Here is a 19,634-nt window from a genome sequence, read left to right on the forward strand (position 1 = left end):
ACAAAAATGTGTAATTAATACTTTGAACCAGTATATACATGAAAACTCGTATACCAAGAATTCTGTCTATACCTGTAAAGTGCAAAACTTCACAGTCCAGAGCTCCAGTTTGTGTACGTGGGCTTCTTTTGACTTTTGTGGGGTTTCTTTTGGTTGGTGGGCTTTTTCATGGGGTTTTTGGTTGTTGCTTTCTTTTTTAAATTGAATTATGGTACTAAAATAGACTTTTTGGCTAAAAAAAAAAAAAGCTCGGCTATATACTTGGGCAAATACAGTTCATACCAGATGTGACAGGTTCTAGATCACATGCCTTCCTTAAATTATGTTAAATTTCTGAACGTCATTGTTGAGCCACTCAGCTCAACCTCTTGGAGAAGGCAGGCCACCAAATTCTGCCTCTTGTCTCAGTGACAGAACCAGGCTGCGTTTCTTGCAGGTGCCTTTGTTGGAGAAGAACTAAGTTCTGTTAACCTTATGCTTTTCTAGGACAGCTGAAAATAAAGTGCAAACAGCTAATCCTTTTTATCTCAGTACAGTCTGAGGTCAAGTTAAAGCTAGCTCAGATACCATCCAGTCACTCTACTGGAGGTTTAGTTAAATCTTTAAATGTAAAGGAGAGTTCTGGAATGGACTGTTCCACGAAATAAAAGTAATTTATTTAACTTACAAAGGGAAAACTAAACAATGACATTTACTCGTCTTTCTTTTCATACTTCCCATACTTCACAGCCTGCAATTTAAAATCACCTTTGGAGAAAGGTGCTTTTTGTTCTAGTATATTTTACAATACAGCACAGACATCAAAATTTTCATTGGAGGAATAAGACAGTTTGTTAACATTTAAATACGCAGACATCCGTTCCAGTCTCTTAAGAACATGGTTTTTGTTTACAACAGAAAAATACATCTGACAACAGTAGCTAGTTATATTACAAGCAAACAATATTGAACTCTGCATAGTTTATACAATATACTGTGGTAATAATTTAATTACCAGTTTTATCCACTATTTACTAGCTGGCCACATAAAGCCTGACATTCATCTGAAATGTGGCATTATACGTTCCATTGGTATTCTCTTAACAGCTTCATTTAATGAAGTATTTCCTGGACAAATGAATTTCAAAACTAAAAGCTGACTAGAATCATGGATGTCTTCACTACAAACATTTAGTGCTTACGATACATTCCTAAAGTAAAGGCAGGTTTCCAGTAGAAAACATAGCTGTCAGAAAGAAAGGAAAATAGTGTGCAAATTAAAAAACATCGCATTTAAAAATGTGTTGATGTGCAAGTTACAGTATCAACTGTGTATTAATACTAACTGGGAAAAATAATATCTCAGCATAAAACGATACATGTCTCAGTACGTTCTTGATTGCACATGTTCCACGGCATTTGCATCCATTACACTTTCTTGCGAAAATCAAATACACTGAGTACCCTTAATTAAAACTAAACTATTTTACAATGAGAAGTTGTACACATGCTTCAATTAGTGGGAAAAGTGGAATAAAAATAATCAGAATCACATCAGAAATGCTTACTGACTTGTAGAGCCACAGTGCTTGTTAAGTGACTGACAATCGTCAGAATCTTTACAATACACCTACTAAATGCAGCTCGGGGGTTACTGAGCAGTAACCCCACCTGCGACTGACTGCACTGGGTTTAAGTCTTTGCTTTTACAATACCCTACATGCATTTCCACCCCAGTGATCCCTAGGGGCATACTCAAAATACACCTGTTGTAAAAGTATTTTTTTTTTTAATCTTTTTTCCCCATAATACTTAATGCTGCAGTAACTGCTCTGAAAGGAAACAGAATGTCTCCTTCCCACAGTTGCGTATCACCGTGATTTTAGCTACTTAAAGGGACATTTATAGAAACCCAGGCTTAGCTCACATAACACTACAGAATGTCAAAAATGCCCGAAGGTACATTGAAAGCATTGGGAAGAACCCTCATTTTCAGTGTGCCATCTGCTCCACAGGAGAAGATACGATTCCCTTGCACAGTTTCAATCTGGGTGACACCAGCACCGATGTTTCTGAAAATGGACTGCTTAGCATGTTCATTTTTAAATGAGTGAATTAAATTATAGCCAGTCAGCCTCCACACCTGTATCAAAAGAATGACAAATAACAAAAGGAGATTAAAATTAGGATTTGTATTTTTTCCTAATGTTTCAGATTCCTGCCTGTTTTAAACCTTATTCAGCAAAGATAAAGGGTATTTTTTGTTGTCTATTAACAACAATTACAACAAGTCCAAGAATCTTGAGAGGCTCCTGATGAAGCATAAGGCTACCTTAACGCGGGCCAGCTGGTTACCCAGCAGGCTGAAGCTAGTGCCTCTCCCAGCTTCCCCCCAGCAACCTGCAGAAATGGCCAGGGTGCATTTTTATCCAAGCTGGTATTGTCAGCTTTCCAGCAGGTGGAAATGCTTTTCTGCTAAGAAACGCTGCAGAGAATAAGCTGCATAATTAGAAAGCCTGCAGAGTGGTGGTACGGCTGGCTGAGCTCCCTGCTCTGTCCTCATCAAGACCAGGCCACGAAGCGTGTGGAGGCACAGAAAGCACCTATTAAACAGTTGCAGCCCAGGTAAAAGGAAAGAAACTGTATTCTCCTTCTCTTTACCATATTCTTGTATTTCCTTCCTTTCGTATTCAGGAAATGCACCCTTTAAAACTGTATTTATGGGGGTTTTTTTTGTTCGTTTTTGTTGGGTTGGTTTTTTTGGGGTTTTTTGGTTTGGTTTGGTTTTTTTTGTTTCTTAATACTATGACATCTCAGTATCTGTCTGGGGCTACAGCACCAAGAGAAAAACCACTCTGGTGCTACAGAAACTTTACACAATGTGTAAGTTACTGAGCGCCCGCTGTATTACAAAGAGAAACATCCAAAGGCAAAACCAGAACATTTTAAGAGAAAAAAAAAAAAAGTTAAGGTTTTGGAGTCATGCACTTTGCTTTATGCACTTAAAATTCAGTCACACAACTTTAAAAAGACTGTTTAGTCTTCTTTAGCGGAGAACAAAACCTACTTGTTTTAGGAAGGATATTAGGATATTGAAGTTTATGTTATACATGTAAGGCAAGCATCCTGCATATCAAGTGTAGGTTTGGGCTTTTGGGTTTTTGTTTTGTTACTGCGTTCATCTGGCTATTTACAGCATGCTGATCAACATATGTCAATGCATTACTTCAGCTAAATACTCCCCTCTACAACTCGGCTCCTCCGATACCTTACCTTCATGTTACCTTCCGCTGAGCCTGTAACAAAATAGTCCTCAGAAGGATCCAGTGCAAGGGCCTTAACGGCTGATTCATGTGCTTGGAAGGTGTAAAGGATTTGCCTCTGTCTGATGTCAAAGACGCAGATATATCCCTTCCTGCCTCCAGAAATGAGCAGCTGATGTTTAGGTGCGTACTGAAGTACTGTGGCACCGTGATCGTGACAAGTGAAGGCTGAAGAAGGAGGATGCCAGAATTTAATAGACTTGAAACTGTAAGTACCTTTTGATCTTAAAATGCATTTCTTCTAGAAATTGTTATCTGAATATTTTCTAACTTGACAGATACATTCATTTGTATGGGCAACGTCATATCAGCGGACAGCTTTTTGCTCTGTAAGAGCTACATAGATCTAATGCACAAGAAAGCATGATGTGCAGTCTAATTTATTTTAGAATACAGGCACATAACTGAATTTAAAAAATTGAGAAGATATAAAGTTCACCATATTAAGTTCAATTAAATTCCTGAGTTAGAAAGAAAATAATATAGCTGAACTAGAAAAATCAAAGTAAATAATAATTACCTTATAGTTATGTAGTAGTATTTTCTAATTTCCTAACCTATTTTTCATAGGAGCCATAACACGATTTCTTTACAATAAGGGTGAACTTCTGTGCAATGTGCTAGTTTTAAAATAGGGATCTCAGAATGTACCTGTTGCTTATTCAAGTACTGCAGTTGTTTGTAGATGTTTACAATCTTTTAAAAGCCCAGGTTATTATATGTGGATTTGTACGTATTTTTCTTTCATAGTGCAACAAGATAGACTTTTGCTTTAGTTTGTTACATAAAGATTAAATTATTGACCTTGGTCAAATAGACACAAACATCTTTTTAAGTAATCCAGTCCAAGTGCTGAAAAGACAAGGGCAGGAGACAGAAGGAGCTGCTTCTGCTACCTACGGTTGTCCTTCCCTCTGTGCTTCAGCAGAGTACTGGATATATTAAGTCAGTGCTAGTTTAAGTGAAAGCCTGCATTCACATAAGAGTTCCATAATGCAGCCTTCATTAGTCAACTGTTAATTATTTTTTTTAAGGACCGTATTGAAATATTTCAGACTTTATTAATACTCACAAACCTAGCTTTGTATATGACGTTCATTCTTCATACTTTCCTCTATCGAGAGCAGATTAACATCATGCCAGAGACTCTATAGTCTCGGCTCTGGTGCATGCATTAGTGTGCAACACGTATTTACACCAGTCCCCCACTGCAAATTCTTCCCCTTGCCCCAAATGCACACACATGCTGTATTGCCTTAGTCAATAAGAAGTAGAAGTTTAATTTTCACTGCGATACTTACCATGTATAAGACTGTTACCAGATGAAACCAAAGTGTCCCAGAGGCACACATTTCTGAGGGGGGAAAAAAAAGTCATTATGGCCTGTTGCTAAGTGATTCCTGGGGTGATGTGACTCAGAAAGCGTTCACATTTTATGTCAAAGCCTGGCAGGTAGAACTGAACAAGGAGTTCTTGACTCTCTGCAGTCATTGGAGAGCATGTGCAAAGAGTTAAAAGCTTTAATTCTTTCTATGCTTTTTTATGCTTCTTAGTGAAACTAAATCCTAGGTTGTATCAAGAAATTACAGAAGTTGTTCTTTCCAGAGAAAAAGAATTATCTTGCCTTTGCTGAACATATTTCTCCTCCCAGCAACAGTGTTATGTAAAACTAGTTGCGTTTCGAATACACCTTGAAAAAAAACCTGTTTAACTGTTGACCACTCCTCACAAAAACTAAATTTGGGAAACAAGTGGCTGAAGGAATGATGGTCAAAGAAATCATCTGGCAAGTTCAAGCTGTAACAAAGCCTTAAAACATCAGCCACACATGTAAGCACAAGAGCCAGCAAGTTAATGGAGATGAATAGGTAGCTTTGGTGAAATTCCTTGTTGTTTCTTTAAACACACCTGTTATCATTGGACTGTCCCGACGTTGCAACTAGACTTGAAGAGGTAATAAATGCAAAGTCACTTGTGGTTTTACTGTGGCACTGCCAACTCTATTAAAAACAAAACAAACAAAAAAGATGCAATCTTACCAGTTGTAGTCTGCATCAAAAGTTACTATCAGCCTGATGTCACTGATAGCAGTGACAAGCAGTCAAACACAAGCAGTCTTTTAAACAAAGTTTAAAAACTGACAGGCAATGCAGTTTGAAACCTCAGAGAATGGAGCAATGGATTAACCAGTATAAAATAAAAAGATACTGAAATAAATCAACTATAACAAATCCATAATATAGTGTATCACAATAGCCTGAATTTCAAATTTAGCACGGTCTTTGCGTACTGTTAAGAAGCAGTGAAAAGAACTGAAGCGTGTATTTTTACTAACTTTTTGGGTTGTAAAGTCATTACTGTCAGCTCTGATTTTTAATTTATTCAAGGGCAATGCTGAAGTAGTATTTGTAATTACAGTACAGCGTATGATTATTGTACAATTAGTTTTCCAAAGACGTATCATTGAAACACTCCAGTTGTTTTGATAAAGTACGCCAATTAAAAAGCAGAAAAACGCAAAATGTCTCATTGAAACTCTTATGCTCTTGGCCTGTCTGAAGTCTCAGAGACTTAACTTTCCTCTATAAAAAGAAAAAAAAAATAAATTTGTGTTTACTTACCAGATAGGGCTTAGGATTTGAGGTGGTTTGGTTTACTTGCCAAATACTTAGAAATCCTTCACCATCAGCAACACCACACTGCAAGGGATGAACTGCATTTATTAGCATAACGTACTCGGTTACCAGATGCTTACTTCATGGCAGTAAACACCCAACTGCAGGAAAAAACCCACCTAACCCACCAGACCATTGCTGGCACATTAAACATCAACAACAATGACTGTCAGGTACAAAAAAAAAAAATAACTTAGAAGAACTTAGAAGCCAAGTGAGTTCAGTGCTGATTATTTAATGATTGTTGCTCTCCTACGTACCTAACTCTTTTCTGGAAATGCAGGCTTTTTAAGTGCAGAGGCTTACCTTTCAAATCCTCATTTTAAATACTCAAACTTACAGAGGCATCATTATTCTAGGACTCTACTTGAAAATGCTAGTAAGATGCATGCCATAAAAGCATGATCAAAACAATTATGGAACAAGTATGCTATATCATGAATGCATACAATTAATGCTGTACGTTCTATACAGCGTATTCTATACCTATAAGCATTTTCCAAAATGTTTTTAGAAATCTTTATAATTATTTTTTGTATTTTCTCCTTTTAGTCAGGTTTTATGAGTCCTGCCTGAGTGACCTGCATGTGAAGCAGCAGGAACTACTAGTACATCTTAATTTCTTACTTAAAATTGATTCCCATGTGACGTTAAGATTGCAGTATCTCAAAACATAATCAAAACACTAATTTTTAATAGAAGTTCAAATGAGATTTTATGCTACCTGAAAATAGGTATGCTAGAAGATACATTATATTTCCAGCTATTTCTAAATGTTGAGCTTTTGCTGTTTTATAGCTGTCTTACAGTCATGCACCAATCAATTTAATCCACTTTTAATGGCTTTTAAGTATAATGAAGTTAAATAGTTTGTCAGTAAAATGCAGACAAGACCTGCTGAAGTAACAGAATGGACAATTATGAAAAACTGGAGAGGTGGGTATTCCTCCCAATTTCTTTCTTTGACCACTCGGTATCTCGTATACCTCACAGAATCATTTCCGGCCAAAGCGTATGGCTCTTTTGTACTCTCTGCTCTTCACTGTACTGGAGTATACTTAATTCTTCAACTAATAGGCTGCATTACAGGTATCTTCTCGGTAATGCATTCCGTCAAAACTTTATCTTGGCCAGAATGAGAAGCGTGAAGCACTTCTTGAAGACCTGTGCCCAGATTGTACAAGTTTGCTTCTACAAAATAAGTAAGCTCAATATTTTTTCTTAAATGTTTCATTTAAAAAGGTCACCACATGGGAACACAGATTTCAGAACAGGGAGAACAAAAAGTCTGAAAATGCAGCAAATGGGATATAGGTTAGCAGCGTGAAGTTCACAGAAGAGAAAGGAGAATAAGGGTCAGCGTTTATTACAAAGCTTCCATATGCAGCCAAAATGAATGATATGATACTGCTTATGCCATCATTCTAGGATATCTTAACAGTTTTGCGTGTCACCGGTTAAAACTGTTTTAGAGGTCACAGCACAACCAAATGTTTCCTTAGGAATGAAAAAAGGAAAAATCCTAGATGTCGTACTTGCCTTATTGCCCTGGGAATTGAAATACATTCTTGTAACCCTGGCATTCCCAGCCTGCCGGAAGCATACCAACTGCTGCGGCCTTGTCCACTCAAACATTCGAACACTACCATCTTGTGCTCCTGTAAGATCTAAGATTCAAAGATAGATCTTCATTAATACTACGTACTACCGTATTTTATAGAAAATTATCTACTCTGTACTAGTAAGTGTGATTCACTTACAATACTGATGGACTGGATGTGAAGCCATTCTCTTGACGTTATTCAGATTCCTTTTAATAAGCTTCATATAAAAAAAATTAAAATAATTTTTAAAAAAAGACACACACAGTCTTCAATTTTGTTTATACCACTACATAGTGAGCGTTCCCCAGTTAAAAAAAACCTGTTAAGCTAACATTATTTGCATCTAATTATGTTTAGTTGCAGTATGGTAATTAAAGCCTGTTTATGACAGCTTTTATAAACGTGAAAGTTCAAACAGTATGAATATTATCTTCTATTATACAAAGAACTTAAGCAGATGCTGATGTGTATGCTTTTGATATTAGTCCAATGCAAGAATTTAAAGTTTGGGATTGTTCTGGTTTTGTTTGGCTTTGTTTTGTTTTGTCCCCAGAAACTCCAGGTCCTGCCTGAAATTCCCCACAAGAAAGAGAAAAAACCTGATTGCCCTGTTATTTTCTATGTCACAGTAACTCTGTGCCACAATATGCAAGAAAATGCTTAGTTTGGCTGCCTTTTTGGAGAGGTCTAGGCCTTTTATGTCACCATTGAATTAACAGTATAATGACTAATGCACACCAGGTCTCTCTACTAAATAGTACACTGAAAAAAGCAGCAGTGTCCTGAGCTGCACGCAACAAAAGCACTTACCACACCAGCTCCAGTGCTGGTTTGGCCACTGCCCAGCCACGGCATGGATGGGGATGGTTGTATCTGATTCACTCCAAAAGATGGTGCAGTTGACTGAGTTAGTGTTGTGGTAGAACCACGGAAGTCAATATCATCAGAACTGTGAAAGAACAGCAGTGTTCTGCTTTAAGCAAATGTTGCTTTGCTACCAATTCTGTTTGCTTATGTCATTGTCAAGAGCCTACTGGCAGTGGGTAGAGGAAGTGATTATAACGAGACTATAAATTGATAACTCCTGCACTTACATTGTACAAACACTTCCCACGTGCTCCAAAGCTATCGGTGTTCAGCCTCAACAGATGATCCTAACTGTGGTAGGTAGACGTTGAGAAGATAAGCTCTCTTGAGAAGAATATTGTTGGAATATTCCTGACCTGCGTGTGTATACGTGTATCTGATCTGTGCAACGGAGTGTGGTACAGATGAGTGCTTGCTGCAGCTGATACAGTCACAGTTCTCAGCACAATAATGGAGGAGACAGCAATTCAGGCTGCTGCATTATACAATTAGCATCAGCTACCACAACTCGCCTCAGCACTGCAATGATGCAACTGATGTGTTTATAAAGTAGCACTTCCTTTATCAGCTTATGCACCACGGGATTTTACTGCACTGTGCCGTGCACACATACCCCAAATACTCAACCCCCTCAAAACCTTAGTTTCTCCATGTGTAAAACAACAAAGACAGTAATTGTAATTATTCCTTTGCCTTCCCTCACTCCTTTGTAAAGCAATCTGAAACCTACTGAAGAAGAGTAATTGACTTTTTTTGTATGATCCACTTGTGCTTACACAGGTATTGTATAAGCAGCCTCACAGAAAACCAATACTTTTAATGTAATCACAAAGAAACAATCCTACCTTTTAGACTCTCTGTCATATTCTTCCCCAATCCATATAAATGACTGAGCAGCCAGTAGAGCTGAAATATCAAGTTCTTGAACATCGTGTGTAGATGCCAAAACAATCTCATTGCTGTTTGCCTATGCAGCACAAATAGAAAATTAATACTAACTATAATTAAAATATTTTTCTTACACTTACAGTATTTGAGGCTTACCTTATTAACTGCGAACGCCATTATCATATCCGATTCTTTGTGAATTACTTTTGCTTTTCCTCCAGGGTAGCCGAGATCTGCTTCAACCTACAAAACATTTGTAAGAAATTTCAATTAGCATGAAAATCCATTTTGTAGTGGTATATTCAGACTGCAAAAATCTATACAAAATTCATGCAAGAAAAGTTCAGTGGCCTCAGCATCGTTTAGGAAGCTAAACTTTAGACTTCTCATACTCTTTGGTGTTCTGGAAGCCAAAAGTTATATTTGAGTGTAAGAAACACAAAGTTGTGTGTGCAACACTATTTACAAGGTGTTCACTCATCCCAATTATCAGGACATCCAAAGTTAATTCACTGATTAAAAGCCTGCCACACAGACTACACAGAACATAGAGCTTCTGTTAGTCACATTAGAGAAAGAAAAGCCAGTTCCACAGAACTTTTAAGAATGTGCTCGAGGTTTGGGAGAAGGGATACTACCTTGTTTTTGTGATCTTCTGCTACGCAGTTTTGTTTGACCTGCTCCACACGATCTTCTACAGACTACATAACATCACACAGTCACAAACACAAAACACATGCACAAACAAATATAAAAAAAGAATGAAACATTCCAAACTAGATTTTAAAGGCCACTCTGTCAGTAAATGATGACAAATGTATTTTTAACTTTTTATAAAAGGCACAGAAACTAAGACAGGAATCTAAACAAACTCACTTAAAATGTAATGCCTCCTAGATGAACACAAAATGTATGATATAGTAAATAAATGGAGGGGTAATACACACACAAACTCCATACTTACAGGAATTCCTAAAGATATTAAGTAGTATACTTATTTCCCATGGTTTTTATGTGTTGGTTTAAATTTTCAGTTCGAACTCATTACAGTTGTAACTGGTACAATTCATAAAGCCCCATATTATATATTACTATATAATATTACTTTTATATGTATATATTACTCATGCATATATACATATACACAAAGTAATAGCTCATTTAAATTTCTTTTTCGATATGACACACACAAAAAATATTATGTGAATACTCAAATTTCTTTACTTATTACCATTATTGCAAACGTTCTGTTTCTTTATTAGGACAGTATTCAAATACATAAAGGTAAGTTGAGATATGTCTCGTCTAAAAATATTTGGTTCAGTTGGTATTTCAATAAACAACATGACAGTCATGTTGATTTAAAAAAAATCCACACACTGTTAAATGAAAGAAAGGAAATGCCAACGAAAAGATGGGAAGAAAAATTAAAAGAAAAAATGAAGAGACTGAGGAACAGTTATAACTGAGCTGTCCTTTAAAAAGTAAGTTACATCCTTTGTTTACCTCACTTTGCTTTCTTTTTTTTGTGAATATATATCTTATGAAAGTCTCCTGAAGAAGTTCTTGCTTCACAAGAAAATGCCAGAGCCTTTTTGCTGGAAGAGCTGAATAATCCTTTGATCTGGATAAAACAGAAGGGGGGCGGCGGGGAAGAGGGAAAAAGCGTCAATGTAATTAAAGGTGGACAAAAAAAATTAATCTAAAGAAAGACTCTGAACGAAATTACAAATTTGAAGAATAAAAAAAAAAACAACCAAAGTTTAATCTCCAATTTGTTCAAGGCAAATACTGAGATGCTTTTTTCTTGCAATTTTTTTAAAATCCACATTATGTCACTAACTTACAAGTACTACAGTTTAATCTGCTGACTTGCGTTTATGTTTGTATTTGCACTCCGCTAAAACTGCTTTTATGTTGGAATTATGCTGGCTGTACAGAATTTCCTTATGTATTTCTTTCAGTATTCAAAAGAATTCAGAAGTAGTTAGCTCAGATATGAGCCAAATAAAATTCATTGCCTCAGCTTTGAGGCCAAATAAATATTTCTAAAGAAACAGTGCATGTTTGTAAGAATATTTTAATAAAATCCTATAGCAGTATCAACCATGCAAATCCAAAGTCATATATAATGAGCAAACCTAAAGTTGTATTTTAGTATATTGAGAAAAGCAAGCTATTTTTGAGTTGAAAACATGGTTCCCTATCTGCATTTAAAGATACCTGCAAGCATGACATCGGTCTGAACACAGGAGGATTGGCTTTACATGGACTGTACTACAACTTTTTTCTCTCCTCCTCCTGACATCTGCCTTATTGTATAACTCCTTGCTTTTGTTGCTGAGGTAGCCTGGGAGACAGCTGCTACTGGAGGAATAGTAAAAGAGGTTGAATAAGGTCTTCCCAGCAGCAGCCATTACCCTTGATTTGTAGTCCTCCAAGCTCCGCTCTTTCCTTCTTATTTTCCTTTCTTGCTGCAGTTGTGAATGGTGCAGCAGAATAGGTGCAGGCTGCTGCAGGAGACAGCTGCATAAGAAGGAACAAAGGGACATGGGAAAGTGGTCCCTGTAACGCGTTGTCTAGAACTAAGATCTAACCAACCTTCCTTTGGCTGTTTAACTTTCGCTGGAAATACTCCTTAGTACTTCTGTGATCAGAGACTGTGTTTTTGTTAGGAAAAATACTTACTTGAATGGTGTGTTTTCAGGTTCAATCATTGCTTTATTGCGGAGAATGGCTGGTCCTGCACCTACGCCAAGGTCAGTAGGATAAGTATTGATGTAGTTTGGTGGTGGGCCTTCAAACTGGTCCATTCTGTCTTGAAGAATCTGTTCCCAGTGTTCCAAATTTTTTATTACAGCAATGCCCAGTGGTGATGTTACAGGCAGATCTACACAGAAACATTAATAAAGTAAGGCTTAGAGGAAAAAAAAAATTGTGTATAAAAAACCAGAATAATGCAACCATCCAAAAAAATTCTTGAAAGGAAATGTACTTGTTGGCAATTGTAAAAAATAATGTACTAAATTATTTAAATTTAAAAATTAAAATTAAAAAGCAAAGTCTGACAGAAAGCCACTTATACAGAAAACTAAAATGTAAAGCATAATTTAACGTACCAGTGAATTCCAGACCAGCAATGGGAAAGAAGTTCTTAACATTGTGCAGAACTAATTTGACCATTGTCAGATGCAGAAGAGCCCAACTGTATAAAAAGAATAGGTTTAGTTGTGTTAAAAGAACATTAACACAGTTACCTGCAAATTATTTTTCTCCTTGTACCAAATGCATAGATTAGAAAAACAGTGTAGGTGGTTCACTGAGGCTTACCAGAGAACTAGAGAAAGCTACTTATATATTAACTATGCAGCGTAAGGATGCCTATGAGGGCGCCTCGCTGTAACAGCTTGTATCCCCTTCTCTTTTACAAAATCCATATTATTGTACTCTTCCCCCAGATAAAAGAGTGCGCGTGCGTGAGCCTCTGCAAGGCTGAGAATTAAGCCCCCTGAAACATCTCCATGAAATTCTCCGTGAAATCACATTGAATACAGACATTACTTGAGTTTGGCATTCATGGCAGAAACTTTCACACTGAAAGAGTCCCATAGATATTAAAGATACAAATCCTATACAGTAGAGGTGTAAGAACTAATGAGAGACTTGAAGAACACATAAAGGAGCCATCGTTTTTTATATCATTATTATAAAGCTGAGGTCATATACTTTATTTCATTTTATCTTGCAGCGTTTTCTCTTTTGAGTGTTCTATTTAATCTGCCCCTCATTCAAAAACTAAAGGTCATGCTTGAATCAGTAGTCTAAAACATCATTCTAGAGCTGGCACTGTGGCACCTCATGGTCGTTGTGTCTTAAAAATTAAGATAGGTGGGTTTTATTCCCCCCCCGCCCCCCCCCCCCAAATGCAAATCACGCAGCTTTGACTTCCTAATCCCATTTTTACTGTGATAAGAATTTGTCACTTCTGTAATTCCGTTGCCACAGAGAAGGCTATTCACAGTACTAAAATCATTTGACTTAAACTGGATAGTGCAGAAGACCTGTATTTTCTTTAATTTGGAAGCAAAAGTAAGTGCACAATATGATTATTCTAAAACAGTGGCAATTTCTGCTAACCTGTAAGAATTGGCATCTTTGTGTTCCTGGATCTGTACATCAGAGAGGAAAGCATCATCCTCTTCCTCATCACTGTGAATGCTTTCATCGGAATCATATATAACACCACTGTCTGATAAAGGAAGAAATGGCTGCAATGCAAAATAAAAGTCTGCTATAAAAGCAATTTTCTGATCTCTTAATATTCAGTTCTTACTTTAGTATAAACAAGTAGCAAGGGGAAAAGTGTTAATCTCTATTATTGGCAAGAGACGTGTTTTGAAGCTTAAGTAACAGACTTGTAGACTCTTCATCTTTTACCACAAGGATAATATTCTGCAGCTTACTATGAAGAGCACTCAAAATTTTCACATTATTTTTGTCCTTTAAAACTTAGCACAGAAAAAATAATGCTTTTATGAACTGTGACTTATATTTTCCATTTAAAATACCTTTGCCATAAAATAGTCCCACATGCTGAGTTCTGGAGGGATAAACTTTTCTTTGTAAGAGGGTCTCTCTGCAGGTACAGGTGGTGGTACAGTGCTATCTTTTACTGGTCTTCCTGGCACTAGCATTCTCATATTAAACCGACGGCGATGTTTATCCATTTCTTCTGATGGAAGAGGTGGCGCTAAATTCAGGTAATTTGAAAAGCTGATATTAATACTGCATCTTTAGAAATGGCTGTATTTTATAATTGAAGCAACTAAACCCCCTGTTATTAGTACTAATTTCTACTGTTTCAGAAATCAAAGCCAGCCTAAATAAAGTAAGTGTAATCATACAAAAAGTTCACTTATGATAAATTGAGTAACTGTGGGCATTGGATATATCATTAGAAATTCATTTTATTCTCTGGATTAAGTTCTTGGGAGATATAGCTTTTAAATAAAAAGTTTTTAGCTGTAAAATTTCCCAAGAAAGAAATTAAGAAATTTTGTTGAGAAATAAAAGTAATACATAAACTTTCACTAAACTGTGAACTGCACAAGTAGCAGTAGGCATTTGAAATATAAGCCAAGGAACTCTTAAGACAGCAAAGAAAATTTGAATAGAGGGACAGGCTTTTTGACAACTGAGGTCTATTTTAAAGTGTTACAATTTAAAATATCGTAATAGTTACCAAAATATTAACGTGGAATTTGTTTTTTGAAGTGTTATTGGCCAGGCAATACTGAAGATCACGCTTACTTTATTACAAAGGAGCTACATATTTAAAGACTTTTTTTTTGTTAAAAAGCCACTACTAACATTCATCTACACTGCAAGTTTTTACAAACCTTCATTACCATCCTCTGAAACATCAGAAGCTGTAGCAGCTTGTAGGTTAAAGGAAAACAGAATACATCTCAAATGAAGACATGACTTTATATAAGTTATTCAAATTAACATCTTGTGAAAATAACTGCCCTAGATGAGTTTAAGTTATTCCATGAATGACAAATATCTGTTGTGCGTACTTAAAATGGTGCATGGCCTTATTACTGTTTTGTATTTCAGATATGGAACATCTAATTTTTGCATAATTTTCAAGCCTGTTTCTGTTTTGAAGGTCTATGTGACATGATTTGCAGTCTTGTTGCAGTGTGAAGTCTATGACAAATGGTTGTATTTGCTTTTGTCTCCAGAGCCTGAAATCAATCTCCACTTTTGCTTTTCCCCACACAGCATATTAAGACATGCTCATCTGTCTTTGCGAAATTCCTGTTTTTAGTTGGAGCTTACATATGCATCAACTATTTTTCTGACAGATGAAGCTGATATTTCTTCTCTGTGGTCTTGTGCAAGGTGAAATCATATCTTGCAATAGAAATTGGTTTCAGAAATACTGTTTCCAAGTTACTGCAGTTGTTAAACAGTAACACTCATCTCTCACATACAGAAAACCATAGGTATAGCATTCATTTATACCATCTATTTTTTTTCATGAAAAAATAATGATCGAAAGTCCCGAGTGGTATTATAAGTAAGCATCTAATAGCAATATTAGCAATATAATAGGTGTACAGGTTTTATGATAAATTCAAAATGTGCTGGGTGCCATTACAAATGACAACTGCATGATTAATATTTTTTCTGCTTTTAATATAAAATTTTTCTTGCTAGTAGATACTTAAATTCTGCTTGCTTGGTTTTTGTCTTCAAAAGGAAGGGAACCTCTCCTACTAGGTAACTAAAAGGTATAAAATGCAAATCATTAGTATGACCTTGGAGAGAACAAAAGTACCTGGAATATTTTCTGACTGCCTTCGAGGTTTTACAAGAAGTTTCACTCCTCCGCCAAAAACAGCAGCCCACATTCGACTGTTCAAGGGGTGGGCTGCCAGTCGAAATAATTCATTACATGAATTGGTTGCAAGGGCGTGTATAAGGAGACTCAGGTAGACAGCTACAACAGCTTCACAAAGGAGGATGTTCAACTTTGGTTGATCTTCATCCTGAGCTGAACTTAAGAGATTTATAAGTGAACTCACACCTGCAAAAAGAAAAGAGGAAGAGTTCTACATTAAAAAAAAAAAAGGAAAATGTTTCACCTCTACATTTTATGTTAAACGTATATGAATAGCCACATGATGCTTTTATTCAGATGAAACATACTATTAATACTTTTCTTAAAAATTTTAAAAAGCCTTCTTGGGCGTGGGATTTCTGGATTGTACCTTTCTGCAAATACTATGGGCAGTTCAGCTTGCCTACGACATTCCTGCACTGTTTCCACAGTTGACCTCAAATTACTAAATTTATGCTCATACATTAGAGTAGTTGTTTTGATAGCTACACCAAGTAAAGCATAGATGTAAGACAGTACTGCAGAAATAGCTTTGCTAGGGGGTGAGGCGTACGGGAGGAAAACATTCTAGGATGACAAATTATCAGCTTATTAAGCTTATCCTAAAGGTTGTGGTTTCTTCTTCAAGCAAGATGTTTGCCATATAGAAAGTTTGTTTTGATACATAAAAACATTAAAAGCTGTTATTAATTTGAGAACTAAGTCAGACTTAAGAACACTTATCCATCATTGATCATCCATCATATTACAGAACAGTGAAATCATTTTGAAATATGAAGCTGGTCCAGTGATGCTAAAAATAACCTTATTTTTGTCTCACCAGGCCACTGAGCAGGGGATGAGTTTGGAGTTGCATGCTCTTCAATGCTTTCTGTCCTCAGTCTGCGTCGATCACTCAAAAGCAGCCCTTGATAAACCATCCCTGTAAACTGATTCGCTTCTGTTTGACTGCTAAATAGAAATTAATTTTTTTCTGATGAGAAAGGATTTTAGAATATTTTTGTAATAAAGTATAGTATATATACATGCTGCTTATTTTAATCAGAAAATGCAACATTTAGAATTCTATAGGACTAAGTCAAGAATTTCATAATTTTATTGTATACAAAATAAATTTTTAATTAAAATTTGAGGTGTTTCCATGTGGCATTATCAATTTTAATATGTTATTATTAACATATTATTATGTGCATTGCTACAGATATGAAAAAGGCTTTTTCAAAAATGTTAATAATATATTTGTTCCGAATAACTTTTTTTAATGTTTTTACCACATTGTCTTTCAGCTCCAGTTTGGAGTATAAACTGCCTGAAACCTTACTTCCGTCAGTGTCAAATGTTTCCCCTGCACCCCTATTCAGCAACGAATGTGCTGTGGAAAACAGCATTCAAATATTTTTCATAAGCATCCCAAGTGAGAGTGACACCAGATTTTCCTATTATTTATTGGAAAAAACCTGAATGATTGGTGTTATTTTCTCCATGTAAAACTAATCTAGCATATCAAAGCTAGCAATGTGTAAACTGCGTAAGTATCTATACCCATACACAGACATTTAATCTTTTTTTTAGACACATGCATGAATAATTTCCATGTTGGATACAGAAAGCGTATACTCCAAATAAGAAAACTTCTGGTTTTACCTGTAGCTGTGGCTGTCACATAGTGCTTGATAAATGGATGCAGAAAGTGAAGCTGCTAAAGAATGAAGCGTGTACACCTAAAATAAAAAGAGCCAATAAGCTATACAGAAGCTTATATAAAGGTGAGCAAACTACAATTCTTTCTAAACAGCACTGAAAAGGTGTTATGCAGGAATGTCCTAGTTTTAAACTCAGTGCAGGAAATAGTAACTGAATGTTACTTTCGGTTTACAATACAGTACTTTGAAAAATCGCAACTGCTCGGTCATTTGATTGCAGTCAAAACCTTCCAATATTATGTCAAGATAATTAACTTTATTCCAATACAGAAGTGCCACACTGAATAAGTATACTGAAGCAGTGATTAAGTATGTCCTGTTATGATAATGAATTTGACAGAATGGTTCCTGGAAGCCTTATTATATAGTATCACAGTTCAATGTAGTAGTAGTGTAATCACTGTATGATTGTTTTGTCTATGATCTCATTTTTACCTCAGTTACGTGCTTATAAATTTCCCAAAGTCTCTAGGACTAACAAGAATAATACTCTGTGACTGCCTCACAATGCAACAGAACCATTACAGTTCTTTAACAGAAGAAATGCAAGGATTTCTTGGAAAGTCCGCTGAAATCCACGGTGTGAAGAAAATGGTACTGTCAAACTGTTAAAAATGTAAACTTTTTAAAACGCATCCTGTGTTCGTTTCCATCTTTTCCTACCATCTATCCATTTAATCAAATACTAGACCTTAGATTAAAGCTATGAATTATCTAAGTAGTTGTTTTGCAGTTAGAAAATGTCAGCGCTTCTTTCTGAATTCTCTTTTAAAAGAAAATGCATGTGAGTGTTTAGAGTAAGAAAAATATGCTTGCTGTAGCATAGATGGAAATGTATGTAGCAAGATGCAAAAGGAGTCAACTGATAGAAGACAAAAAATGAGCCTGGGTTACAGTTTTAGAAACTTAACTGCCTTGCAGCGGGACAGTCCATTTTGTTTCCTAGTTTTTCCCTACTTTCATTTAGTCAATAGAAATTCAAGTTAATTTAATGCATACGTATACTGATCTAAACATATGAAATAATGATTTAGCTTCTTACTAATTAACTGTGTCATAGTCTTTTTGGCTTTTTCTCCCCCTCTATTTACTGAATCTGAACAGAATTTATTCACCCCTGAGTATGGAGTCAGATAAAGTAATTCACCACAATTCCTTAAAAATGAGTACACTTGAGGAAATCTGCGCTAGAGTAAGGTTTATAGTATCTGTACTAATAGAAGGTTATAACCTAACTTACAGACTCCCATGTCTACTTTCATTAGCCTCCCCTACAGGATTTGACCAGAATGATAACAATTACTTAACGTATATGATTATGTTTTAAGAGGCAAGAATTCACTGTTTCAGTAAACATTCACATTTGGAATAGTTTCCTGAGCGTGACCAGCATCTGGATGAAAGGGAACTAACCATATTCAAAAAGACATCAGAAAGCAAGTGGTAAACTAGCATTTTCAGTTTGCCAGACTTATGGGAGAAGTCAGTATTGTGAAAGGGTAAGTGTTGAAAAGTTAACTCAAACACCACATTTTATTTTTCACATGCTCGCTCCTCATTTTATACAAAAATCATTTAGCATTTCCTGAAAGCTTTTCATTACCTTGACATCTTCAACGTTAGGATGCGGTGGTGATTTCATCTGCACAATAGTGTAAAGAATATCATGGATGTGGTTGTTTAAATACAACACAGGATTAGCTATCACAGTTTTTGTGGATGCTATGCTTGCAGAAAGTAACGGTAGTGTTGTTGGTAATGGAAGTGGAGACTGAAGTTGTTTTACAGTAGTTTCCTGTTTAAAAGAAAAGACTGTATTTAAAATTACTGCTTTGAGAAAAAAGGTTTTAAAGAAATGATAATTTTACATCTTGAATGTTTTTACGGGGTTATTTATCCTCTTCCACTGCTGTCTACTCGGTGCAGACAAGATTTTACTGTGAATGATGTCAAAAGTAAGTTCTCATTTACTATAATAACATGGATCAGACCTGATAGCCAAGGTTGCTGGAACGCTTTTTGAATTAGTGCAGAAAGAGTATTTTTATGTAGTTCATTAGGAAGTGTTGGGATTGTTTACTAAGAAACACTAACTAAAAATGTACTTGCAGTAGCATAAGTTGACATAATACTCATTGTTCTAAGTTTAACAGCAAAAGTCAAATTTGCACTAATCTGAGTTTCTC

General features: G+C 35.9%; 1 protein-coding gene across 2 annotated transcripts in view; it reads right to left on the reverse strand.

The window, feature by feature from the left end:
* Positions 1-1,752: 1,752 nt before the first annotated feature.
* The window catches only part of DMXL2 (Dmx like 2), a 52,927-nt gene continuing 35,045 nt past the window's right edge, over positions 1,753-19,634 (reverse strand). The window contains exons 25-44 of one of the 2 annotated variants that reach the window (XM_063347468.1): positions 19,052-19,243; positions 17,390-17,466; positions 16,566-16,696; positions 15,683-15,931; positions 13,905-14,086; positions 13,474-13,604; positions 12,456-12,541; positions 12,025-12,226; positions 10,843-10,960; positions 9,975-10,037; positions 9,493-9,579; positions 9,294-9,415; positions 8,392-8,530; positions 7,738-7,798; positions 7,517-7,644; positions 5,924-6,001; positions 5,211-5,302; positions 4,604-4,656; positions 3,253-3,470; positions 1,753-2,122 (exon numbers count right to left, since the gene is read on the reverse strand). In XM_063347468.1, the coding sequence (XP_063203538.1) occupies positions 1,913-2,122; positions 3,253-3,470; positions 4,604-4,656; positions 5,211-5,302; positions 5,924-6,001; positions 7,517-7,644; positions 7,738-7,798; positions 8,392-8,530; positions 9,294-9,415; positions 9,493-9,579; positions 9,975-10,037; positions 10,843-10,960; positions 12,025-12,226; positions 12,456-12,541; positions 13,474-13,604; positions 13,905-14,086; positions 15,683-15,931; positions 16,566-16,696; positions 17,390-17,466; positions 19,052-19,243 (2,619 nt within the window). In that variant the 3' untranslated portion in view covers positions 1,753-1,912. The remainder of the gene's footprint in view (positions 2,123-3,252; positions 3,471-4,603; positions 4,657-5,210; positions 5,303-5,923; positions 6,002-7,516; positions 7,645-7,737; positions 7,799-8,391; positions 8,531-9,293; positions 9,416-9,492; positions 9,580-9,974; positions 10,038-10,842; positions 10,961-12,024; positions 12,227-12,455; positions 12,542-13,473; positions 13,605-13,904; positions 14,087-15,682; positions 15,932-16,565; positions 16,697-17,389; positions 17,467-19,051; positions 19,244-19,634) is intronic. The other variant, XM_063347470.1, reaches the window with a different exon arrangement.

This window comes from Chroicocephalus ridibundus, chromosome 9 (assembly GCF_963924245.1).
Source record: "Chroicocephalus ridibundus chromosome 9, bChrRid1.1, whole genome shotgun sequence".
NCBI lineage: Eukaryota > Metazoa > Chordata > Aves > Charadriiformes > Laridae > Chroicocephalus > Chroicocephalus ridibundus.